Here is a 25,945-nt window from a genome sequence, read left to right as displayed (position 1 = left end):
GAGATGCCAGGGATTTAGTTGGAGATGCCAGGGATTTTAGTTGGAGATGCCAGGGATTTTAGTTGGAGATGCCAGGGATTTTAGTTGGAGATGCCAGGGGTTTTAGTTGGAGATGCCAGGGATTTAGTTGGAGATGCCAGGGATTTTAGTTGGAGATGCCAGGGATTTTAGTTGGAGATGCCAGGGATTTTAGTTGGAGATGCCAGGGATTTAGTTGGAGATGCCAGGGATTTAGTTGGAGATGCCAGGGATTTTAGTTGGAGATGCCAGGGATTTTAGTTGGAGATGCCAGGGATTTTAGTTGGAGATGCCAGGGATTTTAGTTGGAGATGCCAGGGATTTTAGTTGGAGATGCCAGGGATTTAGTTGGAGATGCCAGGGATTGGGACCTTCCGCTTACCAAGTAGATTCTCTACCACTGAGCCACAGTCCCTCCCCATTTTGATGCATTCTTGGTTTCTCAAGTTTGTACTGTTATTTTCAATCCTGATTTTGGGCAGTATTTCCACCTCTTCAAACGAGATTTATTCCATGGAATCGGGCCATTGGTCCCATCAAGGCCTCCTGTATGCCAAGCCAATGCTCTGGACCCAATCCACAGCATCTCCAGTTAAAACGACCAGGAAGGAAGCAATGGGAAAGACCTCTGCTTGAGACCCTGGAGCGCCACTGATTTTATGATTGCGATCATAGTATGCTATGATCTGATGTACGCTGCCCTGAGCCTGCCTCGGTGGAGAGGGCGGGGACTAAATCAAATTAAACATAAACATAAAAAAAAACATAAGAAGAGAAGATATTGGATTTATATCCCACCCTTCACTCCGAAGAGTCTCAGAGCGGCTCACAATCTCCTTTACCTTCCTCCCCCACAACAGACACCCTGTGAGGTAGATGAAGATATTGGATTTATATCCCGCCCTCCACTCCGAAGAGTCTCAGAGCGGCTCACAATCTCCTTTCCCTTCCTCCCCCACAACAGACACCCTGTGAGGTAGATGAAGATATTGGATTTATATCCCACCCTCCACTCTGAAGAGTCTCAGAGCGGCTCACAATCTCCTTTACCTTCCTCCCCCACAACAGACACCCTGTGAGGTAGATGAAGATATTGGATTTATATCTTGCCCTCCACTCCAAAGACTCTCAGAGCGGCTCACAATCTCCTTTCCCTTCCTCCCCCACAACAGACACCCTGTGAGGTAGATGAAGATATTGGATTTATATCCCGCCCTCCACTCCGAAGAGTCTCAGAGCGGCTCACAATCTCCTTTCCCTTCCTCCCCCACAACAGACACCCTGTGAGGTGGGTGGGGCTGGAGAGGGCTCTCACAGCAGCTGCCCTTTCAAGGACAACCTCTGCCAGAGCTATGGCTGGCCCAAGGCCATTCCAGCAGGTGCAAGTGGAGGAGGGGGGAATCAAACCCGGTTCTCCCAGATAAGAGAGCTGTGGGTGACCCAAGGCCATTCCAACAGGTGCAAGTGGAGGAGAGGGGAATCAAACCCGGTTCTCCCAGATAAGAGAGCTATGGCTGACCCAAGGCCATGCCAGCAGGTGCAAGTGAAGGAAGAAGAAGATGATATTGGATTTATATCCCACCCTCCACTCCAAAGAGTCTCAGAGTGGTTCACAATGTCCTTTCCCTTCCTCCCCCACAACAGACACCCTGTGAGGTGGGTGGGGCTGCAGAGGGCTCTCCCAGCAGCTGCCCTTTCAAGGACAACCTCTGCCAGAGCTATGGCTGGCCCAAGGCCATTCCAGCAGGTGCAAGTGGAGGAGTGGGGAATCAAACCCGGTTCTCCCAGATAAGAGTCCGCACACTTAACCACTACACCAAACTGGCTCTCCCACTGCAAGTCTGAGTAGATCAGAATGGTCTATTTAACCATGTCCTTCCTTTTGGACTTCGTGGTGCTCTCTCTCTCTCTCTCTCTTTCTCTACTCTGTAGCATCTGAAATGGCTTTAAAGTTTCCCGAAAGATTCTGACTTCCTTGAACATCCTTTTCATCAGCTTTTTAACCAATCCTCTCTATTCCTTTGCTTTGGAGGCCCCCTCCCCCTTTTGGAAATGAAATGTGACCGTGTTGGGCTTTCTGGGCCATTTTTTCACTCACAATTATGTTGGATTTGATAGGGCTGCGGTCGGATTGTGCCTGCAAGTAGCCTGGGACCACATCGCGCACTGGGTTCTGGGGCCCTTTTTTTAGTCGAATCCTGTTGAACTCCTGCCCCGCTCATTTTGAGAATTGTTATTTTGATTTCTACTTTTTGCTGGGCAAATCCAGTACTGGAATACTCATGTACAGCAGCCAAGGTCTAGTTAGAATGGGATAAAGGAATTTTTCTACCCTAGAGAGCCAGTTTGTGTAGTGGTGAAGTGCGCGGACTCTTATCTGGGAGAACCAGGTTTGATTCCCCACTCCTCCATTTGCGGCTGCTGGAATGGCCTTGGGGCACCCATATCTTTCTTATATAGGAGAACCAGGTTTGATTGCCCACTCTTCCACTTACAGCTGCTGGAATGGCCTTGGGTCAGCCATAGCTCTCTTATCTGGGAGAACCGGGTTTGATTCCCCACTCCTTCACTTACGGCTGCTGGAATGGTCTTGGGTCAGCCATAGCTCTCTTATCTGGGAGAACCAGGTTTGATTCCCCACTCCTCCGCTTACAGCTGCTGGAATGGCCTTGGGTCAGCCGTAGCTCTCTTATCTGGGAGAACCTGGTTTGATTCCCCACTCCTCCACTTGCGGCTGCTGGAATGGCCTTGGGTCAGCCATAGCTCTCGCAGAGCTGTCCTTGAAAGGGCAGCTGCTGTAAGAGCTCTCTCAGCCCCACCTACCTCACAGGATGACTGTTTTGGGGGAGGAAGATAAAGGCGATTGTGAGCTGCTCTGAGACTCTGAGATTCAGAATGAAGGGCGGGATATAAATCCAATAGCATCATCTTATATATGAGGCTTCAATTATTTACTTTGCCAATTTTATAAAAGAACGACAGTGCTGAATCATTGTTCTGTTTTGCAGCTAAATCTTTTTCCTGTTTGCCCTACATTTTTGGTAAATGCAGGATGCTGCCAAGACCCAAAGCATTTTTTTCCCTCAGCGATGGCCTCTTTGTCCCCTGATATGGGCTCCGATATGGGGCTGTGGCTCAGCTGGGATGTCTGGATGCCTCATCGGCTGTGAGCGCTTCAGTACGAATCAGAGGACATCCCGGTTCTCTCCGAGAATCCCGAGTGCAGAAACGTCACTCCGGATATGCTGATCAGCGGGCTGGTTTGGCATGTCGGCCCTTCCAACCCCGCTGCCCTTTTTTCCACGGCGGACGCAGCGCTTGGCCTTTCAATTATCCATCTGCCTGACACATCAAGTGTTGTGGCAAAAACATGGCTCGAGTTTGACGTAGCCCATCACTTCCATTGGTGCAGAAGTAATGCAGAATGATCTACAGGATCCCTTTTCATCGTAGACTATGAACATGGCCGATGCTTTGGGGGGAAAGGCCAACCGCGGGAGCTGTGGCGCTGAGCAATACGTGCCTTGAAGTAAGGAAATGCCTTTCCACACGCTAGTCGCTGGGAAATCACAGCAAGGAAGATGCTTATTTCCTTTTATTTTCATTGCAGAGGTCAGGATACAAATTCTGACTACCCGAGCTGCCGTTTCTCTGCCTCTCTGACCCCGGAAGCTGGAGGCCCCTCGCATACTTTTTAAAAAACTAGGGCTATTCAAAAAAAGGGGCAGGCAAACTTACTTAACATAAGAGCCGCATAGAACAAAGGTCAGATGTTTGAGAGCTGCAAGGCATGAACAAATATCACACACGTCATTATTAAAACTCTTTAATACTTTCTTTGCACAGAAAAGATAAAATATATAAGCAGGGCTTTTTTTGTAGCTTCGTGGGCTCTTGGTACAGGGTACAGGAGGACTGGCTACATCAGCGGTGTGAGGCCTAATATGCAAATGAGTTCCTGCTACAACAAAAAAAAGCCCAGGATACAAGTATGCACTTTACAACAAAACCATGCCAGAAGGAGACTTTTTAAAAAACAATTGCTGGGAATAACAGTCCCCATAAGACCAGCATAGGGAAAGGTTAAGGAATTATTTTTTGGCGCCAGTGGAAGAAGGAAACACACGCACACCATATAAATCACCAAACACCGTTTGCATCATTATGCATCTCTCTTTGCCGACACCAAGGTTAGTAAATACAGCTCCTACTAGAGCTATGAAACTAAGGGAGAACCCTGCGCTGCCCTCTTTGATTCCATCCCTCTTTCCAGTGGCTTTCTCAGTTCTTGCACTCTCTCTCCGAGTCCCCACTCGAGGTCTCTGAGTGATGTCTGTGGTGGAAGAGAAGAGCTTGCAAGCCTGCCTATTTTCCCCTTCTTCCCTGCTTCACACTCAGTGGAAATAGTCGGCTACCGATGGTTCAGCACTCAGAGGCTGTCTGAGGTCCTGATGCTATGCATGCTTACTTGAGAGTAAGCCTCTATTAAGTTCCTCCTCGACCTCTGGGAGCCACACAATGTGTTTGGAAGAACCACATGTAGCTACTAAGCTGCAGTTTGGCCACCCAAGTCATGATGATGATATTGGATTTATATCCTGCCTTATACTCTGAATGTCAGAGTCTCAGAGCGGCTCACAATCTCCTTTCCCTTCCTCCCCCACAACAGACACCCTCTGAGGTGGGTGGGGCTGAGAGAGCTCTGACAGAAGCTGCCCTTTCAAGGATAACTCTGCCAGAGCTATGGCTGACCCAAGGCCATGCTAGCAGCTGCAAGTGGAGGAGTGGGGAATCAAACCCGGTTCTCCGCACACTGAACCACTACACCAAACCGGTAAAAGAATAGTGCAAGGGAGGGTAAAAAAGAGACAAATCTCTTCAGAATTTATAAATGTTATTTAAACCCACAGTAATGGAACTGCTGGTAGTATTACATGCCGAGGTAGGATTGCCAGTCTCCAGGTGGGGCCTCCCAGAATGACAAGTCGTGTCCCAACGACAGAGATCAGTTCCCCTGGGGAAAGGGGCTGCTTTGGAGGGTGGACTCTTTGGGTCAGAAGCACCAGTAACTAATGACTGGAAAAGTTTGCTGTTAGAGGCAGTAGAGGCACTAATAAGTAGATCCCAGTTCTTAATGCATAATTGTCTTTTCTTATGGGCCACTGTATCTCTGAGCTTATTTTTCAGTTCAAAGTCGCTCAAAGGGATATTGGCAGCAAGGCTGTTACGATAAGTGCGATATCCTGCGCTCAGTTGGTGTTTCAGTTTTTGGCATTCCTTATCAGACCGTGGGCCTGACTTCCAAACAGGGGAACTGGGTTTAGCAGACAAGTGTTGTTTATCAAAGCTAATGATGGCAGAGGTTATAGTGCTGTAAATTTGGAGGGCCTCAGAAGGGTTTCCAGCTTCAACCAATTGTTGGTTTAGTTCTGTTAATTTACCTACGCCGTATTTTGGGGGGTCCCCAACTGTGTTAGCTATGCTGCAATGTGCCTAGAAACTGGAACCCATTTGATCGAGACCAGGGCACGGCTACTAACCGTAAAGTTTTGGCTACGCCTACATTTTAGGGCAGACCCTGCTAGTTATATTTGTGTGATGCTAGCAGACTCCTTTGTTTCCAATTGGTATAGTCAGATCCAGAAGAAAAATACATTCCATAGATATCTCCCTGGACAACCTTTGTATGCTAAGTGAAACGCAGGCATTCAGAATTCTGAAACAGGGGATTTTAGATATTGAGAAACAGTCCCTTTGTTCCTCTGAACATAAAACGTGTTCCCCTTTAGCAGTTGGTGTGGAGAAACGACATCTTAGTTGGGAGGGAACATGAAACTGCTAGGCAGGCTTTGTGGCCTAGCCTTCCCTTCATCCCCCCCCCTCCCTTCCAGAGCTAAACCAGCGCATCTAGGGGGAAAGCCTCCTAGAGGGGCAGGAAGTTCTTTTGTTCTTTTTATTTGAGTTAGGCGGGAAAAAGGCAGTTCTTGGCTGGCGCTCAGGAAGAGAGGTTGCCAGCCTGTGGGCTCCTGCCTGTGGGACCCCAGGCAGTCATTCACAAGGTAGGGCAAGTTTACACCAGGGACGAGAGGATGCGTTTAAACCCACCTTTTATTTGTCCTGCTTGTTGCTGTTCAGGTGCTGTGCTAAACTTTTACATGTAACTGTTTTTGTTTTTATTTTTCTTTCTCTTCCTATTAAACATTTTTACTGTTTTGAATGCTGGCAGTCAAACTCTGTACCACATAGATCCCCAGCCGCTTTAGACCAAACTGCTTTATGAAGGGGGCCCCGGGGAAGGGGGAAGGCATGCAGTTGGATAAGGTGCCAATCCTCCAGGGGTTCCCCGAAGAAGTGCTGTGGTCTCTGTGATACCCAAGTACAGGGGGGCAGAGGACCTTGAGGCCTGGCCTCAGAGCTGGAGAGGGGGATTGGGAGTCCTGTTCCTCTCAATCTGAACCCCTAGACTGAGCAGGTGGTGGCAGCGAGCCCAAGTGGCCGGAGGAGAAATAGCTCCCTCCAGGAGTTGGCGACTCAATAGGGAGTTGACGGGACCGGGTCTGAAGGCAGAATCGGGCCGGCTCTGTCACAGTTGGTATTATGGGCTGCCTGCTGCCTACCTTTCCTAGCTTACGTCACCCCAATTACGCCGCTCCTTTGTTAGGAAGACTTCATGTTTTACCCTCAGCGGGACTGTCTGGGAGGTTTGCCAACAGCCCTTATCAGGAAAGATTCTGCCCATGTCATGGAAGGCACCTCGAAACGGTCACCCATGTCTGTCTTCACTGTGATTCCTATGGGGATGTGCGGGTCTGTCTAATCAAACCTCTCCTGTCTAACCTTTATGGACTACCTGAGGCAAAGTTGGTTTTCTTTCTGTTATCTGACCGATGTTCCCTTAGCACTAGCCTAGTTGCAAAGTACCTTTTGGCTGCTACAACAATCAGGGAGCAAAAGACCAGCTCCCCTTCTTGACGCTTGATGAGTTTTTATAACTGAAACTCTGTGCAACTTTGCCATGCTGTACTTTTGACTTCTATGCCAATAAAGGGATTTGGATTTGGGTTCCCTAAACCCCACTCTCCAGAGGCTGTACCCCCAAATCTCCAGGAATTTCCCAACCTGGAGTTGGCAACCCTAGCCCCGGGGGCACGAAAGGCTCCATCGGAATGAAGAGGATGCTGTCTGGATCACAAATGAATGATCAGTTAACAGAAAGCTTCCCTCGAAAAGGGCTCATACAAAAAAACCTAGAAAGAAGAGGGTGACTTGGGCAAAACAAAACATCAGCTGACAGAAAGGCAAGGGAAAAGAACATTTGGAGAGCGTATTGCTAAAAAAGAAAAGATAAAGAGAAGGATTTCTTGAGACACCCCAGAAGCAGGGAATCAGCTAGGGGGGCAGTGGAGCCGATACAAAGGCAGGAAGGATTTATTTACTCTGTTTGAAAGACTTCTGTTTTATAGAATGGATTTGTTTAATAAGATGTGGATTAAGAAACTTACCAGTACTTTGCGACTGCTGGAGACATAGGATTTGAATATTTTGTACTGTCGGAGATATATTAATAGAGTAATTGCAAATAGCTCTGTGTCTACTATTGCATACAACCAGGGCCTTTTTTTTTGTAGCAGGAACTCCCTTGCATATGTAGCCAATCTTCCAAGAGCTTACAGGGCCTATTACTGTAAGCTCTTGGAGGATTGGCTACATCAGGGGTGTGTGGCCTAATATGCAAAGCAGCTCCTGCTCCCCAAAAAAGCCCTGCATATAACATATAAATTTTACTGTGGTATAAGATATTGAATTGAATGAGGAGTGCATTCTCCTGTGTTCTATAATGGCTTAAGATGAGCCTCTGAGAGGACTGGGCCGTAACGTCTTGTGTCTGTTTGCATCCCCAGGGACGATGCATGAACTTCACGCGGGTGAAATCAGATGGGAACATCGTTTCATACAGTCCTTCCCAGAAGCCGTCGAAGCCCCGTCCCGTCTACAGAGCGGCCCCCAATCCATCCTCTCCGGGACCCGCCCAGCCCCCTCCCCCCTGCAGGCAGCTCCCGCCGGGCCCTCCCCCTTCAAGGCAGCCGCCGGGGCCGCCTCCGTCCCGCCCTCCACCCCAGCTCCAGGCCCCCAGCATGTGAAGCTCAGAGCTTTGCAGACGGGAGCCTATTTATGCGCCATCAGGATTTGTTGCTGGTCAGCAAAACAGAAGCACACAACCGATTGCCAGGTGTCGGTTGATACAACAATGTATTTATACAACTGCAAACTCCCCCGGACGATTTTGGAACTGCTGGGTCCGATCAGAGAGAAGAAACGCACGGACAACGGCGACAGTCTTCGTGGCTGCAATGATGCACGAAGAGATTCGCACGCGTGACCTCACGACGTTTTGTATGTCGGATGGCAGTGTCCCCCTGCGAATGAGCTGAGGAACTGGGGGCCGGGATTTCCCGAAGCGTCCGTAATAGCCGTGTTGGCGATGGCTCGTCGAAAGAGGAGGCTGTGTGGCGTGGGTTCTCGGCCTCAGGAAGTCAGAAGTTGGCAGCAAGGGGTGTTGGTGAAGATGCTGGGCAGCCACAGGATTGAACAAAAACACACACACCGGATGAAACCCCATTTTGTGCCAGCTGTTACATTAAAAACCCTGGGAGACTTGTGGCCCCATTCCAGAGGGAGCCTGAGAAACCAGATGCCGTTCTTAATTCGGAGGAATGATGTGCTTCAGCCCCTCGGCGGCTCTCTTCCCTCGAGGGGCCTTTGTTCCCTAATCCACTCTTTTTTCTTCTTTCTGCCATCAAGTCGCCGCGGTCTCACAGCAATCCCGTAGGGTTTTCAAGGCAAGAGATGTTTGGAAGCGGTTTGTCATTGCCTGAGTTTGCGTAGGAACCCTGGACTTCCTGGGTGGTCTCCTCTCCAAGTAACAGCCAGGGCCCACCCTGCTTAGCTTCTGAGATGTGATGAGATCAGGCTAGCCTGGGCAGTCCAGTTTTCCTGAGAGGGGTGGGAGAACTGGCAGCACAGCTGTCCAGTTGGCGCAAAATGTCTTTGCTTCTCGATCTGCCGTGACGTTGAGTGGAGGGGTGGGGTAGAGGCCAGAACTGCACGGCCATTGGGTGCTTTGCTTTCAGCCAACCTGAGGTGACCCTGTAGGGTTTTTCAAGGCAGGAGCTGTTCAGAGGTGGTTGGCCATTGCCTGCCTCTGCGTAGCGACCTTGGGGGTCTCCCATCCAGGCGCTCACCAGGCAGCCCTCACCTGGCTATCCCAGGCAAGCCCGATCTCATCAGATCTTGGAAGCCAAACAGGGTCGACTCTGGCAAGCAGGGATGCAGTTCCCGCTGGCACGGTGTCAGGGGTGTGGCCTAATCTGCAAATGAGTTCCTGCTGGACTTTTTCTACAAAAAAAAAAAAGGCCCTGCTGACATTTGGATGGGAGACCTCCTTGAAATACCGGCAGTGGGAGGCAGGAGCAGGCTTTCTTCAGCCACCTCCCTGAATATCCCCCAGGCTTCCAGCAGGGGTCAGTCACCAGAGGTCGCGCCATGACTTCCAAGCGCAGAAACACACATGCACGCACATGCATAAAAATACAAAACAAAAAAATCAAGCCAACCCCGCTTAGCTTCCAAGATCCGATGAGACTGTGCCAGATGGCCTAGGCAAGAGGATTTTGAGATGCAAACCGGGATTTCGCCTTGGCCCAGGAGACTGGCACTTGTAAGACTGACATGCCCTGACTTGGGTAGCCTGGATTTTGGAGGCTAATCAGGGTCTGCCCTGGCTAGTACTTGCATGGGCGACCACCAAGGAAGCCCAGGGTCTCTGCACAAATGCCGCTCAGGCAGACCGCCTCGGAACCTCTCTCGCCTTGAGAAGCCTTACAGGCTCGCCATTGGGCTGCAACTCGGCCAAAATAAAGTTTGACAAAAAACAACCTGGAGAAGGCAAATCAGCAATGAAGATCCTGTGAGTTTGGGGGTGGGGGGTTGTGAGTTTCCTGCATTGTGCAGGGGGTTGGACTAGATGACCCTAGAGGTCCCTTCCAACTCTTATGATTCTAGGCTGCGTTTCATGCAGTATCATTTCCAAACCCCCTTGTCTGATGTATCATAGAGAAAGGTTCACCCCGAAGCGGTCCCTCCTCAGACAAATGCTATAGAATGGGTGGCCAAACTAGCTCTTTCACACATATTGTATGGCTCTTGGAGCCCCCACCACCCTGATGGCTGGCTAGGAGAAGGCATTTCTCTGTTCAAATCACTTCTCCAAGCAAGAGTGCATTTAAAGTTAAATTTGCTTTCTTTCCACCTCTCCCTTCCCATCTATTTTCCTTCCTGCCTTCCTTCCTTCCTTCCAGTTTGGTGTAATGGTTAAGTGTGCGGACTCTTATCTGGGAGAACCGGGTTTGATTCCCCACTCCTCCACTTGCACCTGCTAGCATGGCCTTGGGTCAGCCATAGCTTTGGCAGAGGTTGTCCTTGAAAGGGTAGCTGCTGGGAGAGCCCTCTCGGCCCCACCCACCTCACAGGGTGTCTGTTGTGGGGGAGGAAGGGAAAGGAGATTGTGAGCCACTCTGAGACTCTTCGGAGTGGAGGGCGGGATATAAATCCAATATCTTCATTTACCTCACAAGGTGTCTGTTGTGGGGGAGGAAAGGAAAGGAGATTGTGAGCCACTCTGAGACTCTTGGGAGTGGAGGGTGGGATATAAATCCAATATCTTCATCTTCTTCATCATTATCATCTTCCTTCCTTCCTTCCTTCCTTCCTTCCTTCCTTCCTTCCTTCCTTCCTTCCTTCCTTCCTTTTTTTCCTTCCTTCCTTCCTTTTTTCCTTTTTTCCTTCCTTCCTTTTTTCCTTCCTTCCTTTTTTCCTTCCTTCCTTCCTTCCTTCCTTCCTTCCTTCCTTCCTTCCTTCCTTCCTTCCTTCCTTCCTTCCTTCCTTCCTTCCTTCCTTCCTTCCTTCCTTCCTTCCTTCCTTCCTTCCCCTCTCAAACATCTGGCATTTATTCTATGTGGCTCTTACATTAATCAGGCTAGGCCACCCCTGCCAGTTTGGTGTAGTGATTAAGTGTGCGGACTCTTATTTTGGAGAACCAATATCTTCTTATCTTCTTCTTCTGCTTGCTATAGAACTGACCCCTCAAGATTTTCATTGGCATTGGCAGACTCCCCCCCCCCCCCCGCTTTCTCCCGGCAACACAGAAATTCGCATGCAAATTCTGAAAGAGTTCCGGTGCTGCTTTTCAGATTGAGGCTAGCGATTCATCGGCCACTGGGAAAGTCAGCTTTCCAAGACGGAGGCAGGTGCAAATCAGGCCTCCCGAAGCTCTTTGGTTTCCTCAGATGGTTTCCTCAGATGGCCGCCTAGTGAAGTCCACTGGCTGCAAAAACGATAAGGGGAACTGTCAGAGGGAGCTGCCGTCTCCAGCGCCACATGCGTCGCAAAGAGACAGCGCACGCAGGCAGCATAAAGCACAGTCCGGACTCTCGGAGCCTTGTCGGCGTTTCCGGGCCTGTCAGCGCTGTGACTCCTCCTCGGACTGAGTCTGCAAGTGACAGGCTGGCAAGGAGCGCTAGTCTGAGGGTTTTGTTTGGACCTCGCTCACCAGCCTCCCCGTTGCAATGAGCCAGTTCGTCGTCTCAAAGGCTTCTCTCTTTTTTTTCTGTCTGTCATGGACCAAAGATGAAAGTAGCAACCCAGCGAGCCCATTAGTCTGCTTAAGGCAAAGGGAGGCCAGACTGGTTGGAAAGTGAAAGCGGAACTGAAATTAGGGCCTTCTCATGGCACAGCACCAGCCAGGTGTGGAAGGAAGACATGCCCCCCCATCCTGTAATCCCAGGATGCCACCCACATGGCTGTAGTGATGTTCCTACCCTGTTCCTGCCCACCCACTGTATGGAAAGAGGGCTGAATGTTTCCTAGGTTCACAGTCCAAATCAAATGATGGTTAAATTCGAATCCAGAACCACCTTCCAGGGCAACAAGATTTTCATGATAGACGTTTTCGAGAGTCCAAGCTCTCTTCGTGAGATACGAGTAGGAACGGAGATCTCCGAGTCTTTATATCCCAGCCGGAAGGTGGTGTGTGGGTGTAAAGAATGCTTGTACAGGAACCAAGGGCACCATGGGTATAGTAGTCAGCTGGATTAGAGCAGAGGGGGCAGGAAATGAACGTCTGCGGTGAGACGAGAATGGTCAAAAGCACTTAACAGGCCCACGGGGAGAGAAGAATCCCACATTCCTGGGGGAAGATATCCATTGTTCTGAACTTGTGAATGAACTCAAGTTCAGCCATTTCTGCGTTGTAATTTCCCCTTGGAATGCGTTTGAGCACTTTGGTTTAAAGGCCCTGATGGATGAGGGTGAAACAACCGCTGAAAAAATATGAACCCAGCGTAGGTTTGTGGCTTTTTACAACCATTCACAGGCATAGCTGCTTAGCACTTGGTTATTGAGTCATAAAGGTAAAGGTAGTCCCCTGTGCAAGCCCCAGTCGTTTTCGACCCTGGGGTGACGTTGCTTTCACAAGGTTTTCACAGCAGACCTTTTACAGGGTGGTTTGCCATTGCCTTCCCCAGTCATCTACACTTCCCCCCCCCCAGCAAGCTGGGGACTCATTTTACCGACCTCGAAAGGATGGAATGCTGAGCCGGCTACCTGAACCAGCTTCCGCTGGGATTGAACTCAGGTCGTGAGCAGAGGGCTCCGATTGCCGTACTGCGGCTTTCCTGCTCTTCTCCACGGGGCTCTATTGAGTCATAGAATCATAGAGTTGGAAGGGGCCATACAGGCCAGCTAGTCGGAGGACTTCAGTTGCTTCCAGGGCTATTCCCCCTTCATCCTCAGGTATCCCAACAAGGACCACATACTTGACCTTACGGTGCTGAGGTACTACACAACCCATCAGAATTGACTGTTTCCTGATATGACTAAGGGCAGACAGTCATTTAGAATTCGGGCAGTGCCTGCTATTCAGGTAACACGGGCAATCCTAGCTATCAGCAATCATAGATTGCAGGTCTTTCATAACATGTCTGCCGCTTCAGCGGAAAAAGCCAGGCCTCGTTTGTTTCTGACAGATTTTAGCCAAAGAGTCTTCCTCTTTTGGTGCACTCCTAGCTGGAAATAGGGGCAGTTGGCTTTGTCTGGGTCATTTTGATATTTAAACCTGTTCTCCCAAGCTTTGCAGCTACATCATGGGTACCAGCTGTGCATGGATGTAACTATGGCTTTTTTTGAAGCAGGAACTCCTTTGCATATTAGGCCACAGCCCCCTAATGTAGCCAGTCCTCCTGGTGCTTACAGTAGGCCCTGTACGAAGAGCCCTGGAAGCCAGTGTGGTGCAGTGGTGAAGTGTGTGGACTCTTATCTGGGAGAACCAGGTTTGATTCCTCCCTCCTCCTCTTGCAGCTGCTGGAATGGCCTTGGGTCAGCCATAGCTCTCACAGAGCTGTCCTTGAAAGTACAGCTGCTATGAGCTCACTCAGCCCCACCTACCTCACAGGGTATCTGTTGTAGGGGAGAGGAAGATAAAGGAGATTGTGACTGCTCTGAGAGATTTACTGATTTCCTACACAGCTTACCACGCAGTCACGTTCCTGTTCTCTGCACAGCGTCCGTCGGATTTCCCACTATCTGCGCCAGAGTTACACGAAGTGTCACGGCTTTCGCGTAGCAAACGTAAACCGCTAAAACCCAGTTTACGTTTGCTACGCAAAAGCCGCAGCACTTCCTGTAACTCCGGCGCAGATAGTGGGAAATCCGACGGACGCTGCGCAGGGAACAGGAACGTGACCGCAGGGGAAGCTGTGTGTGAAATTGGTCTCAGAGTACAGAGTGGGATATAAATATATCGTCATCTTCTCTTGGAGGATTGGCTACATCAGTCGTGTGTGGCCTAATTTGCAAAGGAGTCCCTGCTATAAAAAAAGCCCCGGATGTAACAGGGGCCTGGTTTGGCCTACAATTCCACTAGGGCCCTTGTATACCATTGACTTCCTGGGTGCAGGATTCCATCCTTAATGGCTGGGTATGTGCGTGAAGGGAAGCTCAGTCTCTTAACAAACATTTGCCGCTAACATGATTATGGAGAGGTGTTTTTTTTTTTTTTAAATCCACTGAGAACGCCAGCTTGCTTTTGTAAATAGAGAAAAGGGAGTGACGCTTGGGGAAAGACGGTATTCTTCTGCTTCACTGCTGGACAGTCAGAATAACTTATTGAATGTTGACTTTCTGCAGAAAGCGGATGTCGTGAATCCTGTCACAAAATGACTCTCGCGGCGCATTCACACCATGCTAAATAATGCGTTTTACATCCGGATTTTTGCTATTCATACACGGTAAAAATCTGGATAGAAAACACATCATTTGATGTAGTGTGAATGCACCAGCCGCCTTTGTGTTGAGTTTGGGGGAAATATTTTGGTGCACCCCTCCGCCTTGCGTTTAGGAGATTTGCTGTATTAAGCCATGTCGACGTGTATCTCACTGAAAAGGCGCTTGGAACAGGCAACGAAACCGGGAAAGAGGTTGTCTTGCTCTTATTTTCAGTTGTGGTTTTAAAAAGTATGGCACAGATGGTATCTGGAAAGGCATCTCCAAGGGCCTCGGTGGAGTCTTTTGGAACAGGCGGGAAAAACAGGAAAGGTTGTATGAGCTGGGATGTGTGTTGACGGGGAAACTTCAGTGGAATTTGCAACAGAAGAGAGTGCACTGTTCACAGACCCCATTATCTCTGCCGCTTTCTGTACTTAATACGCAGCTTCCGTCATAACATTTTGTAAAATAACCCTTGCGCGTCGCAGCTATCTCGGCATCATCGAAAACGACTGCAGCGGTTTTACCGAGGAGGGCTTTTGTAGCAACAGTCTCATAATCCGACTTCATGTAGTCCTAATGGATTGTACACTCAGAAATAAAACTGCTTCTTACGTTACAGGCTGTCTTGGGAAATGCTTTTCTACTTCGCAAGGGCTCTGCCAGCCTCCAGTTCAAGGATGAAGCACAGACCGTCACCAGGGCATCGGTCAGACTGGCTGGGGTGTGGGCAGGATTGGAACTCGGTTCCCCTCAGGTCTCTTCATCTAGGACCGTACCACTTCTGGATCCCTCTGTAGCGCTCAACACGATGGAGAACTTGATAGAACCTTAAAAACATGATTTCCAGGGTATAAGCAGGCCTCAGATTCAGCAGGAACTCCCAAGAGCACAACTCCTGAACCTTTCTGAGGGTTCTTCCTCCTCACCTACTTTGTCCATTGAATAGCAGGTGCAGCTGCATAACAATCCCTGGATTAGGAGAGCGGGCAGCCAGCCAGTCAGCAGGGGCTTTGCCATACCCCCAGCAGCCCTCATTAACCCCTGGAGAAGCTCACACCACCCTTTCTCCATTCTGATGTGATTTTGGGTGGCAGGTGGCTTGCTGGCCTTTGGACTGGGGGGGCGGGTGGCAGCCCAGGAGAGCCTCAGGCAAGCGAGGCCTGCTGGACTGGTTGGATTTCTAGCCAGCCCAAGCAGGCCTCGCTCACCTGGGGCTCTCCTTTCTTGCATCAGGTTGCTTTTGGCTGGGGGGGAGGCAGCATATGCTAATGAGTTATGCTAATGAGCTCCACCATCTATTTTTCTACAAAACAACCCCTGGGTATAAGCATGCAAGAAGCAAGGTAAAGGTGCAAGCACTGGGTCGTTACCAACCCATGGGGTGACATCACATCAGGATGTTTTCATGGCAGACTTTTATGGGGTGGTTTGCCTTTGCCTTCCCCATCAAGAAGCAAAGCTCCCTTTAAAAGCTTACCAGGGGTGGCCAACGGTAGCTCTCCAGATGTTGTTTGCCTACAACTCCCATCTGGCTGGGGCTGATGGGAGTTGTAGGCAAACAACATCTGGAGAGCTACCGTTGGCCACCCCTGGCTTATACCCTCGAAATCTTGTGGGTCTTTGAGGTCCTGTGGCGGTGGACAGTGCTGTCAAATCTCAGCTGACCCCCCTAGGATTTTAAAGGCAAGGGATGTTCAGAGGCGGCTTGCCATTGCCTGCCTCCACGTCACACAGCCTTGGTATTCTTTGGAGGTTTCCCATTCAAATACTGGCTATGGGCCAACCTTGTAGAGCTTCTGAGACCCCGCAAGATCAGGCCAGCCTGCATTATCCAGGTCGGGGCTCTTTACGTTTCAGCTGGATTCGAATCTTGATCTTCTCCTGCAGACCAACACAGCTACTCTACCAACAACTATGGAGCCCCCAGCTGAGATGGATTTTTGCCAGCTGCTGGGATGGAGCTTAAAGAGCGGCTCGCCATCACAGGAGGCCGGGCATCGAGGGTTCTCTTTAGCACTGCATTTCTCCCCCTTTGCGTAGATCCAGTTTGGCTGCACAGGGTCATATCAGCTGGCTGAGCCAGTCCAGGGGGGGCCAGGGATTCGTTGAGGTGAAGCCTGAACACGGCAGGGTTAGGCTGGCAGGGGGGGAGCCTCCCCCTACATCACTGGCGCAATGACATCACCCGGAAGTGACATCATCAAAATGGCAGCGCACAACGGGGCCGCTCTGGGCGTTTCCGGGGAAACTCTATGGTTTTCCCGGACGCTCTAGCCATTTGGGAGGGAAAACTCTATGATACAATAGGTACCATAGAGTTTTTCCTCCCAAATGACTAAAGCGTCCAGGGAAACCATAGCGTTTCCCCAGAAACGCCTAGAGCGGCCTGCGTGCACACTATTTTGATGATGTTACTTCTGGGTAATATTGCACGCACGCAAAGTCCTTTGGTACAGGAAGCTGGGGACTCAGCAACCCTTTGTGTAGTCTTGCCTTCAGCATATGCTTTACATTTGTTGCTGTGACCTGCAAATATTTGCACGTCTCAGTGACGAGCGGCCACAAGATGAGGATCTTTCCTCCGGTGCCTGCGTCACTGTCTCGCCACCCTCCAGATCCCCACAAATCTGCCCTGAGTCCCGGAGCTGGGATCCTGCCGTGCCGTTCAGCTAATCGGCCGGGCCTAAAAATAGCCTGTAAACCAGGCTAAAGGGCCTTAAAATAGGCATTGCCTTGAGGAAGTCGGGCCAGTCTGTAATCCCACAGTCCTGGAGGTAGACGAAGTTCCCAAAGGCAGGCCTGATCTCCGTCTTCTGTCAGTGCAACCCAGAGTTTTCATTCGGGGACTCTGGTCTCTCCTAGAGTTGGAGAGCTGGGCCAGGAATGGGGCTTGGCCTGACCCCTCAGCAGCACAGTGGCCTCTCTCTCAACCTTCCTGCCCACCGCTCTGCTTACCAATCCTGTGATCGCTCTTTGGTTACTCTAACCACCTGGAGGGTGGCAACCCTCCCAGAAGCACTCATACCTGCCACTGTTGAGAATAGTCTAAACAAGACTATCGGGCTTCCAGTTGAGGCTTGGAATTCTGAAATCACAGCGATAAGTTATGCTGAAGAAATTGCAGCTTTGGAGGGTGGACTCCATCATCTACCATAGAGTCTAGGAGAAACAGAAGTCCTAGACTAACACTGCATCCCCACTGTATTCCCTTCCCCTCCCCAAACACCACTCTCCCCAGCACAGCTCCAAACTTCCAATTTCTCAAGCCAGACCTGGCGACCCTAAGCTGAAATGTGTAGTTACGTCTGTCCAAACTTACATTACCTTCCGAGTGATGGGATCCCACCCGCGGTTTACTCCCCTGGATTCATGGTTGCCTGGTGCCACTGCTCTTCCAGTTAGGGACGATGCTTAAGCTCAATCAGTCTCTGGGGATTTCAAACTGCTGACTTCCTGTCCTGCCAGTAAATGAGATGAGCGATTCCCCTTCTCACCTGCTCACCTTCTCACAGCTGAGCTTCTCACAGAGATTCCCACAACATTCTTCTTCTGCTTTTTAGGCCGTGTTCTGGAGGGTGAAAGGACAGCTATGGCACAGTTCACACACACACAAAAGCAGTTTAGGAATGTAAAAACCACAGCTTTGGAAAGTCAATGCAAAATGCGCACTCAGCAAAACAATCACAGGGTGGGAATGTTACCCCTATGAAGAAAGCCAAGGAGCTCTTTTGGGTTTAGACTAAGGTGGGACATGATTAGAGTTGCCAAGTCCAATTCAAGAAATATCTGGGGACTTTGGGGGTGGAGCCAGGAGACTTTGGGGGTGGAGCCAGGAGACATTGGGGTGGAGCCAAGAACAAGGCTGTGACAAGCATAATTGAACTCCAAAGGGAGTTCTGGCCATCACATTTAAAGGGACGGCACTCCTTTTCAATGCCTTCCTTCCATAGGAAATAATGAAGGATAGGGGCACCTTCTTTTGTGGCTCATAGAATCGGACCCCCTGGTCCAATCTTTTTGAAACTTGGGGGGTATTTTGGGGAGAGGCACTAGATACTATACTGAAAATTTGGTGTCTCTAACTCAAAAAATAGCCCCCCCAGATACCCGTGGATCAATTCTCCATGATTTTTCTATGGGAATAAATCTCCATAGGGAATAACAGAGTTCCCAGCAGACATTTCCCTCCCCTCCCCCCGCTTTCTGACGACCCTGAAGCGGGGGGAGGGTCTCCAAACCGGGGGATCCCCTGCCCCCACCTGGGGATTGGCAACCCTAGACATGATCGGGGTTTCTAAAACCATACAGCCAAATCATATAAGTTTAGGGTTGCCAAGTCCCCTGCAGCCTCTGGTGGGGGACTGTTTTTGTGCGTGCTCTGCGCGCATGGAGTGATGTCACCCACAAGTGACATCACCAAGCCAGTGACATCATGTGCCAGCTGCTCTAAGGGCTTCTGGGAAAACTCTGTGGTTTTCCTGGACACTAGCAATTTGGGAGGGAAAACTCTATGGTACAATAGGTACCACAGAGTTTTCCCGGAAGCTTCTAGAGCGGCCGACGCGCGACGTCGCTGGCACAATGACATCACTGCGAGTGACATCATCATGCCAGCCATGTTGGGGGAGGATCCCCCCCACCAGCCCAAGGTGGGCTGGCAGGTTGGGAACCTCCAGGGTGGGGGAAGTTGGCAGCCCCTATATAAGCTCAAATCGAATTACACAGCCCAAAACAAACACTCATCCGGCCAAAGGCTGACAGGCTAGGAAGAGAGGGGAGATTGACTTCCAGACTACAGAGATCAGTTCACCTGGAGGAAAGGGCTGCTTGGGAGGGTGAATTCTGTCTACGGCCTTCTACCCCACGAAGGTCCCTCCTCTCTTCCAGCCCCGCCCTCCCCAGGCTCCACCCCCAGATCTCCAAGAAATTCCCAACTTGGAGCCAGCAACTGTGACTCCCTGCCTCACTTTCCAGCATCACTCTATGCACGCTGCATGAGCTCTAATGTCTTCTTTAAATGAATGTAATTTCATTGCCTATCGGAAGGATTGGCTGCCTCCGGGATTTAAGAATTTAACAATTTGTCAAAATAATACAAAGTTTGAGTCTTTAAAAGACCCACAAAGGTTAATTCTGGCTATAAGCTTTTGGGTACATGCTTTGGACTGAAAAGAGCCCCATAGCTCAGAGTGGTAACGCTGCAGTACTGCAGTCCGAGCTCCCTGCTCATGACCAGAGTTCGATCCCGGCAGAAGCTGGGTTCAGATAGCTGGCTCAAGGTTGACTCAGCCTTCCATCCTTCCGAGGTCAGTGAAATGAGCACCCAGCTTGCTGGGGGTGGGGGGGGGGAGTGTAGATGACTGGGGAAGGCAATGGCAAACTGCTCTGTAAAAAGTTTGCTGTGAAAATGTTGTGATGCAACATCACCCCAGAGATGGAAACGACTGGTGCTTGCACAGGGGTTTTTGGCGGCGGGGGGGGGGAGGTTGGGGTTATTTTTGGGGGAGCTGAAACTTTGTTCTTTTGTTTCAGACCAACCCGGTGACCCACCTGAATCTTTCTTTTCATGTGTGAATGCCCACAAAAGCTTATACCCAGAATTAAATTTTGTGGGTCTTAAATGGGGCGGCCAAACTTGCTTAATGTAAGAGCCCCATAGATTAAACATCCAATGTTTGAGAGCCACAAGACATGTCAGAGGAAGGAAGGAAGAAAAATAGATGGGGAGAGGTGCAAAGAAAGCAACTTTAACTTTAAATGCATTCTCCAAACCACTGGCTGGCTCAGCTTGAAGAAGTGATTTAAAGAGAAAAATGCTTTTTCCAAGCTTGCTGATGGGGCAGTGGAGGCTTCAAGAGCCACACAATATGTGTGAAAGAGCCACATGTGGCTCCCGAGCCACAGTTTGGCCACCTCTGGTCTTAAAGGTGCCACTGAACTCAAAACATTGTTATGTTGTCTCAGTTCTGTGAGGCTGCCTGTCAGACGATGGGATCTCAAATTAACCAGACCTAGAATTGTTGCAAAGTTAAGCTTTATTTGATAATCCATAGGCATCAGAAAGGAGAAAATTGAGACTGATACTGTGTAGCAGTACAGAGCACACTTTAAGGGGTATACATCGAAGGGTATTACACAAAGCCACAATTCTAAACATTGCTGAACTGAGGTGCAAAGATTCACACGGTCTCTTTCCCTTAACTTATTGTTACCAGGGATGGCCAAGCGGCCATCTCCAAAGGGGAATTTCTGCCTTTGTCAGTATCAAGGGAAAGAAATGTTCACACCAAGCACTAGCAACAATCTACAACTCTCTACTTTGATATGCAAGGTCTTTCTCATGGTTAGTAACAGCGTTTCAATATGGCAGTAGTGCAGCTAAGCATTTCATTTCAGGAAAAGTTACATCCTCTGACACGGCCCTGGATTTGTCGAAATGGGACCCAAAGCAGAGAGCAAAGTTCACTGGCAGAATTCCTGCTCCCCCCTACTGGATTTAAGTAGGAACTGCACTCCTGGTTCCTGTTCTCCTTTTTTCCGTCCATTCTTTACAAAAAGAACCAACCGGACAACTGCAGGCCGTGGGGGGAAGAATGAGCTGAGCTGGGGAATCGTCTCTGACCGAGGCCGTGCCCAAATCTATCCCTCCGGTTGCTGACTCAAACGATTCCCTCTCCAAAAATGCAAGCGCCTGCCCTTCCAGCAGCCGTGGGAAATGACTCTGAATAAACAGGGAGCCGTTTCCTTTCCTTTCTCACCAACATTTCAGGAGCTGGGCCATCATCTCTACTACTCGGCTGGGGCAGGCTCAGGCACCAGAACACACTGAAGAAGGGTTCCCAGGTCCGATTCAAAAAATATCTGGGGACTTTGGGGGTGGAGCTAGGAGACATGGGGGTGGAGCCAGGAACAAGATTGCGACAAGCAGAACTGAACTGCAAAGGGAGTTCTGGCCATCACACTGGAAGGCACCGCATACCTTTTAAATGCCTTCCCTCCACTGGAAATAATGAAGGCTAGGGGCACCTTCTTTGGGGGCTCATGGAATTGGACCCCCTGGTCCAATCGTTTTGAAACTTGGAGGGTCTTTTGAGGACAGGCACTGGATGCTATGCTGAAAAGTTGGTGCCTCTTTCTCAGAAAACAGCCCCCCCCCCAGAGCCACAGATACCCACGGATCAATTCTCCATTATACCCTATGGAAATCGATCTCCATAGGCAATAATGGAGTGCCCAGCAGACATTTCCCTCGCCCCCACCCGCTTTGTGTTGACCCTGAAGTGGGGGGAGGGCCTCCAAACCAGGGGATCTCCTGCCCCCACCTGGGGATTGGCAACCCTACACTGAAGGGAAGGGCTGCTGCCAGGAGTCTGAAGGCTTGTCCCGAAAGGAGAGCAGATTGCTCTCAACCCCAAGCGGCTTCCCCTTCTTCTCCCCGCAACCCGAGAGCAGGCCTTCTCAGTAACGGCTCCTCATTGGTGGAACCAACTACCAGCGGAGGTTCGAGCCCTGCGGGACTATAATCATTTCCGCAGGGCCTGCAAAACTATCCTTTTTCAAATGGCCTACAAGATTGAATCCTGAAATGACATCTAGCCATCTGATATACATCTGATGTTTTGTATTATAGCACCTTAAATTGTAATGGTTTTAATTAATTAATTAATTCATTGTATTTTAATGTATTTTACCGTATAATGTATTAACTGTAATCATGGCACTTTCCATGTCTGTAAGCCGCCCTGAGCCTGCCTCGGCGGGGAGGGCGGGATATAAATAAATATTATTATTATTATTATTATTATTATTATTATTATTATTATTATTATTAACAGGCACTTTGTGAGTCAGCTGGGGCTGAGAGAATTCTGAAAGACCGGGGACTGGCTGAAGGTGAACCAGCAGGCTTCCTGTGGAGAAGGAATAGGGAATCAAACTCGGTTCTCCAGATGAGAGCCTGCCGCTCTACACCACACGGTTCTGAAACCCAGCGGAAGCAGTTCAATGGTCTCACTGCTGGAAAGATCACACCTACACATACAGCTGCCTTCTACTGAATCAGACCCTGGACCCATCAAGGCCAGAACTGCCCACTCAGCCGCCCTGAGCCTGTTTGCCGGGAGGGCGGGATACAAAAATGAATGAATGTATGAATGAATACTCAGACCAGCAGCGGCTCTCTGGGGTCTTTCCTGCCCCCTCCTATCTGATCCATTCAACTGGAGATGTCAGGAATTGAACCTGGGAGCTTCTGCATGCCAAGCAGAGGCTCTTCCATTTACAGTTTGCATTCTTTAAACAAAATAGCATTTGGTGAGCAAAAGAACCCAGAATTATACTCTCTTTTTTGCACTTTTTTTTAAATCTTAGCCTGTAAATAACATTTCCATGTGCTTTTAAAAAAACAACAACAACAACAACCCTCTGTCTGTCCTAGGGTTGCCAGGTGGGGCCTGGAGATCTCCTGCTTTTACAGCTGATCTCCAACTGGCAGAGATCAGCTCCCTTGGAGAAATGGCTGCTTGGAAGGGTGGGCTCTATGGCATTGGATCATGCTGAGGCCCCTCCCCTCCCCGAACCCCACTATCTCCTGGCCCCTTCCCCAAAGTCCCCAGGTATTTTCCAACACAGACCTGGCAACCCTACTGCAGGGGGAGGCTGAAGTCCTGTCCTTTCCTGTTTGGGGAGGCAGGGGGCTGAAGTCCTGTCCTGTCCCCACAGAGCCCATCCCCTGGCCCTTGTGGCCTCAGAGGCCTGGTCACAGAGGAGGGCTGGGCTGATGGGGGAGAGGCTGCTGCTGCTGGGGGAGGCAAGGGGTTTGAAGTCCTGGCCTGTCCCCATGGAGACCATCCCCTGGCCATTGTGGCCTCGGAGGCCTCGTCAAAGAGGAGGGCTGGGTTGTCTGGGGAGAGGCTGCTGCTGCTGGGGGAGGCAGGGGGTCTGGAGTCCTGGCCTGTCCCCCCAGAGACCATCCCCTGGTCCTTGTGGCCTCAGAGGCCTGGTCACAGAGGAGGGCTGGGCTGACTGGGGAGAGGCTGCTGCTGCTGCTGGGGGAGGCAGGGGGGCTGAAGTCCTGGCCTTTCCCCACAGAGCCCATCCCCTGGCCCTTGTGGCCTCAGAGGCCTGGTCACAGAGGAGGGCTGGGCTGACTGGGGAGAGGCTGCTGCTGCTGCTAGGGGAGGCAGGGGGGCTGGAGTCCTGGCCTGTCCCCACAGAGACCATCCCCTGGCCCTTGTGGCCTCAGAGGCCTGGTCACAGAGGAGGGCTGGGCTGACGGGGGAGAGGCTGCTGCTCCTGGGGGAGGCAGGGGGGCTGAAGTCCTGGCCTGTCCCCCCAGAGACCATCCCCTGGCCCTTGTGGCCTCAGAGACAAAAGACAGTATATTCTTGTTATATGAAGCTGAAGCTAGAAAGGATTCCGCAAGTTAAAATATTGTGCTGTTTTATTGGTGTAACAATTAAAGAATTGCTTGTTCTGATTCTGTCTGAGAATCAGAACTATGCCATCGAACATCCATGATCCCACAGCCAGGGACAGAAGCTCGCAATGTCCAGCCATTTCATGTATTCCTCTGGGTCTTAGGCTCATAGCATTGACTGTGAGATTTCTGTAATGAATGTCAGTAAATCAAAAGGAGGTTTGCAAGTGACACCCAGACACCTGAGCAGCCTACTCGAGATGGCTACACCACAGAGATGTTCTCAGATAGTGATGCAATAATTCCGAGCAAGAGGTCTCAGTTATTGTTAGATAAACAACATATTGCAAAAGCGCTGATGTTTTAAGCATATTTTATTTAAAGGATTTTTTTTTTAAATTGTGTTTGTGTGTGTTCTGTATAAAGTTAATATCTCCGCTACCTGGCATTACATTTTACGACACACACGGCCCGGCCCGACAACCTCTCATTTATGTCAGATCCGGCCCGCATAACAAATGAATTTAACACCCCCGTTCTAGTGATAAATCCACTATTATTTAAAAAACACACACCCCAAAGAGACTGAGAAGAAAGAATGGAGTATTACCCAGTGCAACTGAGGGCTTTTTTGGCAGCACGAACTCCTTTGCATATTAGGCTACACCCCCCTGATTGTAGACAATCCTCCAAGAGCCAACAGGGCTCTTCCTACAGGGCCCTACTGTAAGCTCTTGGAGGACTGGCTAAATCAGGGGGGTGTAGCCTAATATGCAAAGGAGTTCCTGCTACAAAAAAATGCCCTGGTGCAACTGCTCTGTTTCTCACGGCGATGAGACATGAAAGACGTCCGCCGGAGATCCCGGAGAGCCGCTGCCAGTCTGAGTAGACAGTACTGGCTGACGGACCAGTTGGTTTGATTCAGTAGAAGGCAGCTTCAAGTGTTACAGAAATTACTATATTCACGGAACAACAAAAAACCAGTATATTCTTGTTATATGAAGGCCCAAGCTAAAAAGGATGCGGCAAGTTAAAATATTGTGCTGTTTCAGGGCTTTTTTGAGCTGGAATACCCAGGAACACAGTTCTGGATGGCTTGGTGCCAGGTAGCCTAATACGCAAATGAATTCTTGCTGGGCTTTTTAGAATCATAGAGTTGGAAGGCATCTCCAGGGTCATCTAGTCCAACCCCTTGCACAATGCAGGAAACTCACAAACACCTCCCCCTAAATTCACAGGATCTTCATCCCTGTCAGATAGACATCTAGCCTCTGTTTAAAAACCTCCAAGGAAGGAGAGCCCACCACCTCCTGAGGAAGCCTGTTTCACTGAGGAATTGCTCTAACAGCCAGGAAGTTCTTCCTAATGTTGAGTTAGAAACTCTTTTGATTTAATTTCAACCCCTTGGTTCTGGTCCTACCTTCCGGGGCCACAGAGAACAATTCCACACCATCCTCTATACGACAGCCCTTCAAGGACTTGAAGATGGTGATCCTATCACCTCTCGGCCTCCTCCTCTCCAGGTTAAATGTGCCAAGCTCCCTCAAACTTTCTTCATAGAACTTGGTCTCCAGACCCCTCACCATCTTTTTCTACAAAAAAATAAAAGCCCTGTGCAAAACAACGGTGATGTCAGGGGGTGTGGCCTAATATGCAAATGAGTTTCTGCTGGGCTTTTCCTACAAAAAAAGCCCTGTGCTGTTTTATTGGTGTAAAATTTAGACAACTGCTCGTTCTGCTCGAGAATCAGAACTATGTGGTTTAACCTCTATGATCCCACAGCCGGAATAAGCCATCAAAATGGTTAATTTTTCACCTTTTAACAGATGAACTCTTGCTATGCTCATATTAGCCACTAGAGGACAGCACTTCACTTTATATTTCCCCATCAGACTGGTCTGAATGCAATAGAGAGTGTCTTGGTGAATGTGTCTCTTTGATGAGCACAAAGTCACTTTGTTTTTGCTGCTGATCATCATATTGAGGCATTGCTACTAGCATTTAGACGGATCACAATGTGGTGGCAGGCAATAGCAAATCACTACTGAATGCCTCTTGCCTTGAAAACCACACAGGGTCCCCTTTACGGCCTGGGGCCCACATATCTTCAGGACCGCCTCTCCTCATATGAGCCCCCCCCCCCCAGGTTCTGAAGTCAGCCACACAACATCTTCTTGTGATCCCTAG

General features: G+C 49.8%; 1 protein-coding gene across 1 annotated transcript in view; it reads left to right on the top strand.

Moving 5' to 3' along the window:
* Positions 1-8,159, top strand: part of ANTXRL (ANTXR like) — a 71,329-nt gene extending 63,170 nt beyond the window's left edge. The window contains exon 18 of the mRNA XM_060240973.1: positions 7,920-8,159. Within this exon, the coding sequence (XP_060096956.1) occupies positions 7,920-8,159 (240 nt within the window). The remainder of the gene's footprint in view (positions 1-7,919) is intronic.
* The last annotated feature ends 17,786 nt before the right edge of the window (positions 8,160-25,945 follow it).

This window comes from Heteronotia binoei, chromosome 6 (genome assembly GCF_032191835.1).
Source record: "Heteronotia binoei isolate CCM8104 ecotype False Entrance Well chromosome 6, APGP_CSIRO_Hbin_v1, whole genome shotgun sequence".
NCBI lineage: Eukaryota > Metazoa > Chordata > Lepidosauria > Squamata > Gekkonidae > Heteronotia > Heteronotia binoei.
This window is presented reverse-complemented; position numbering and strand designations above follow the sequence as displayed.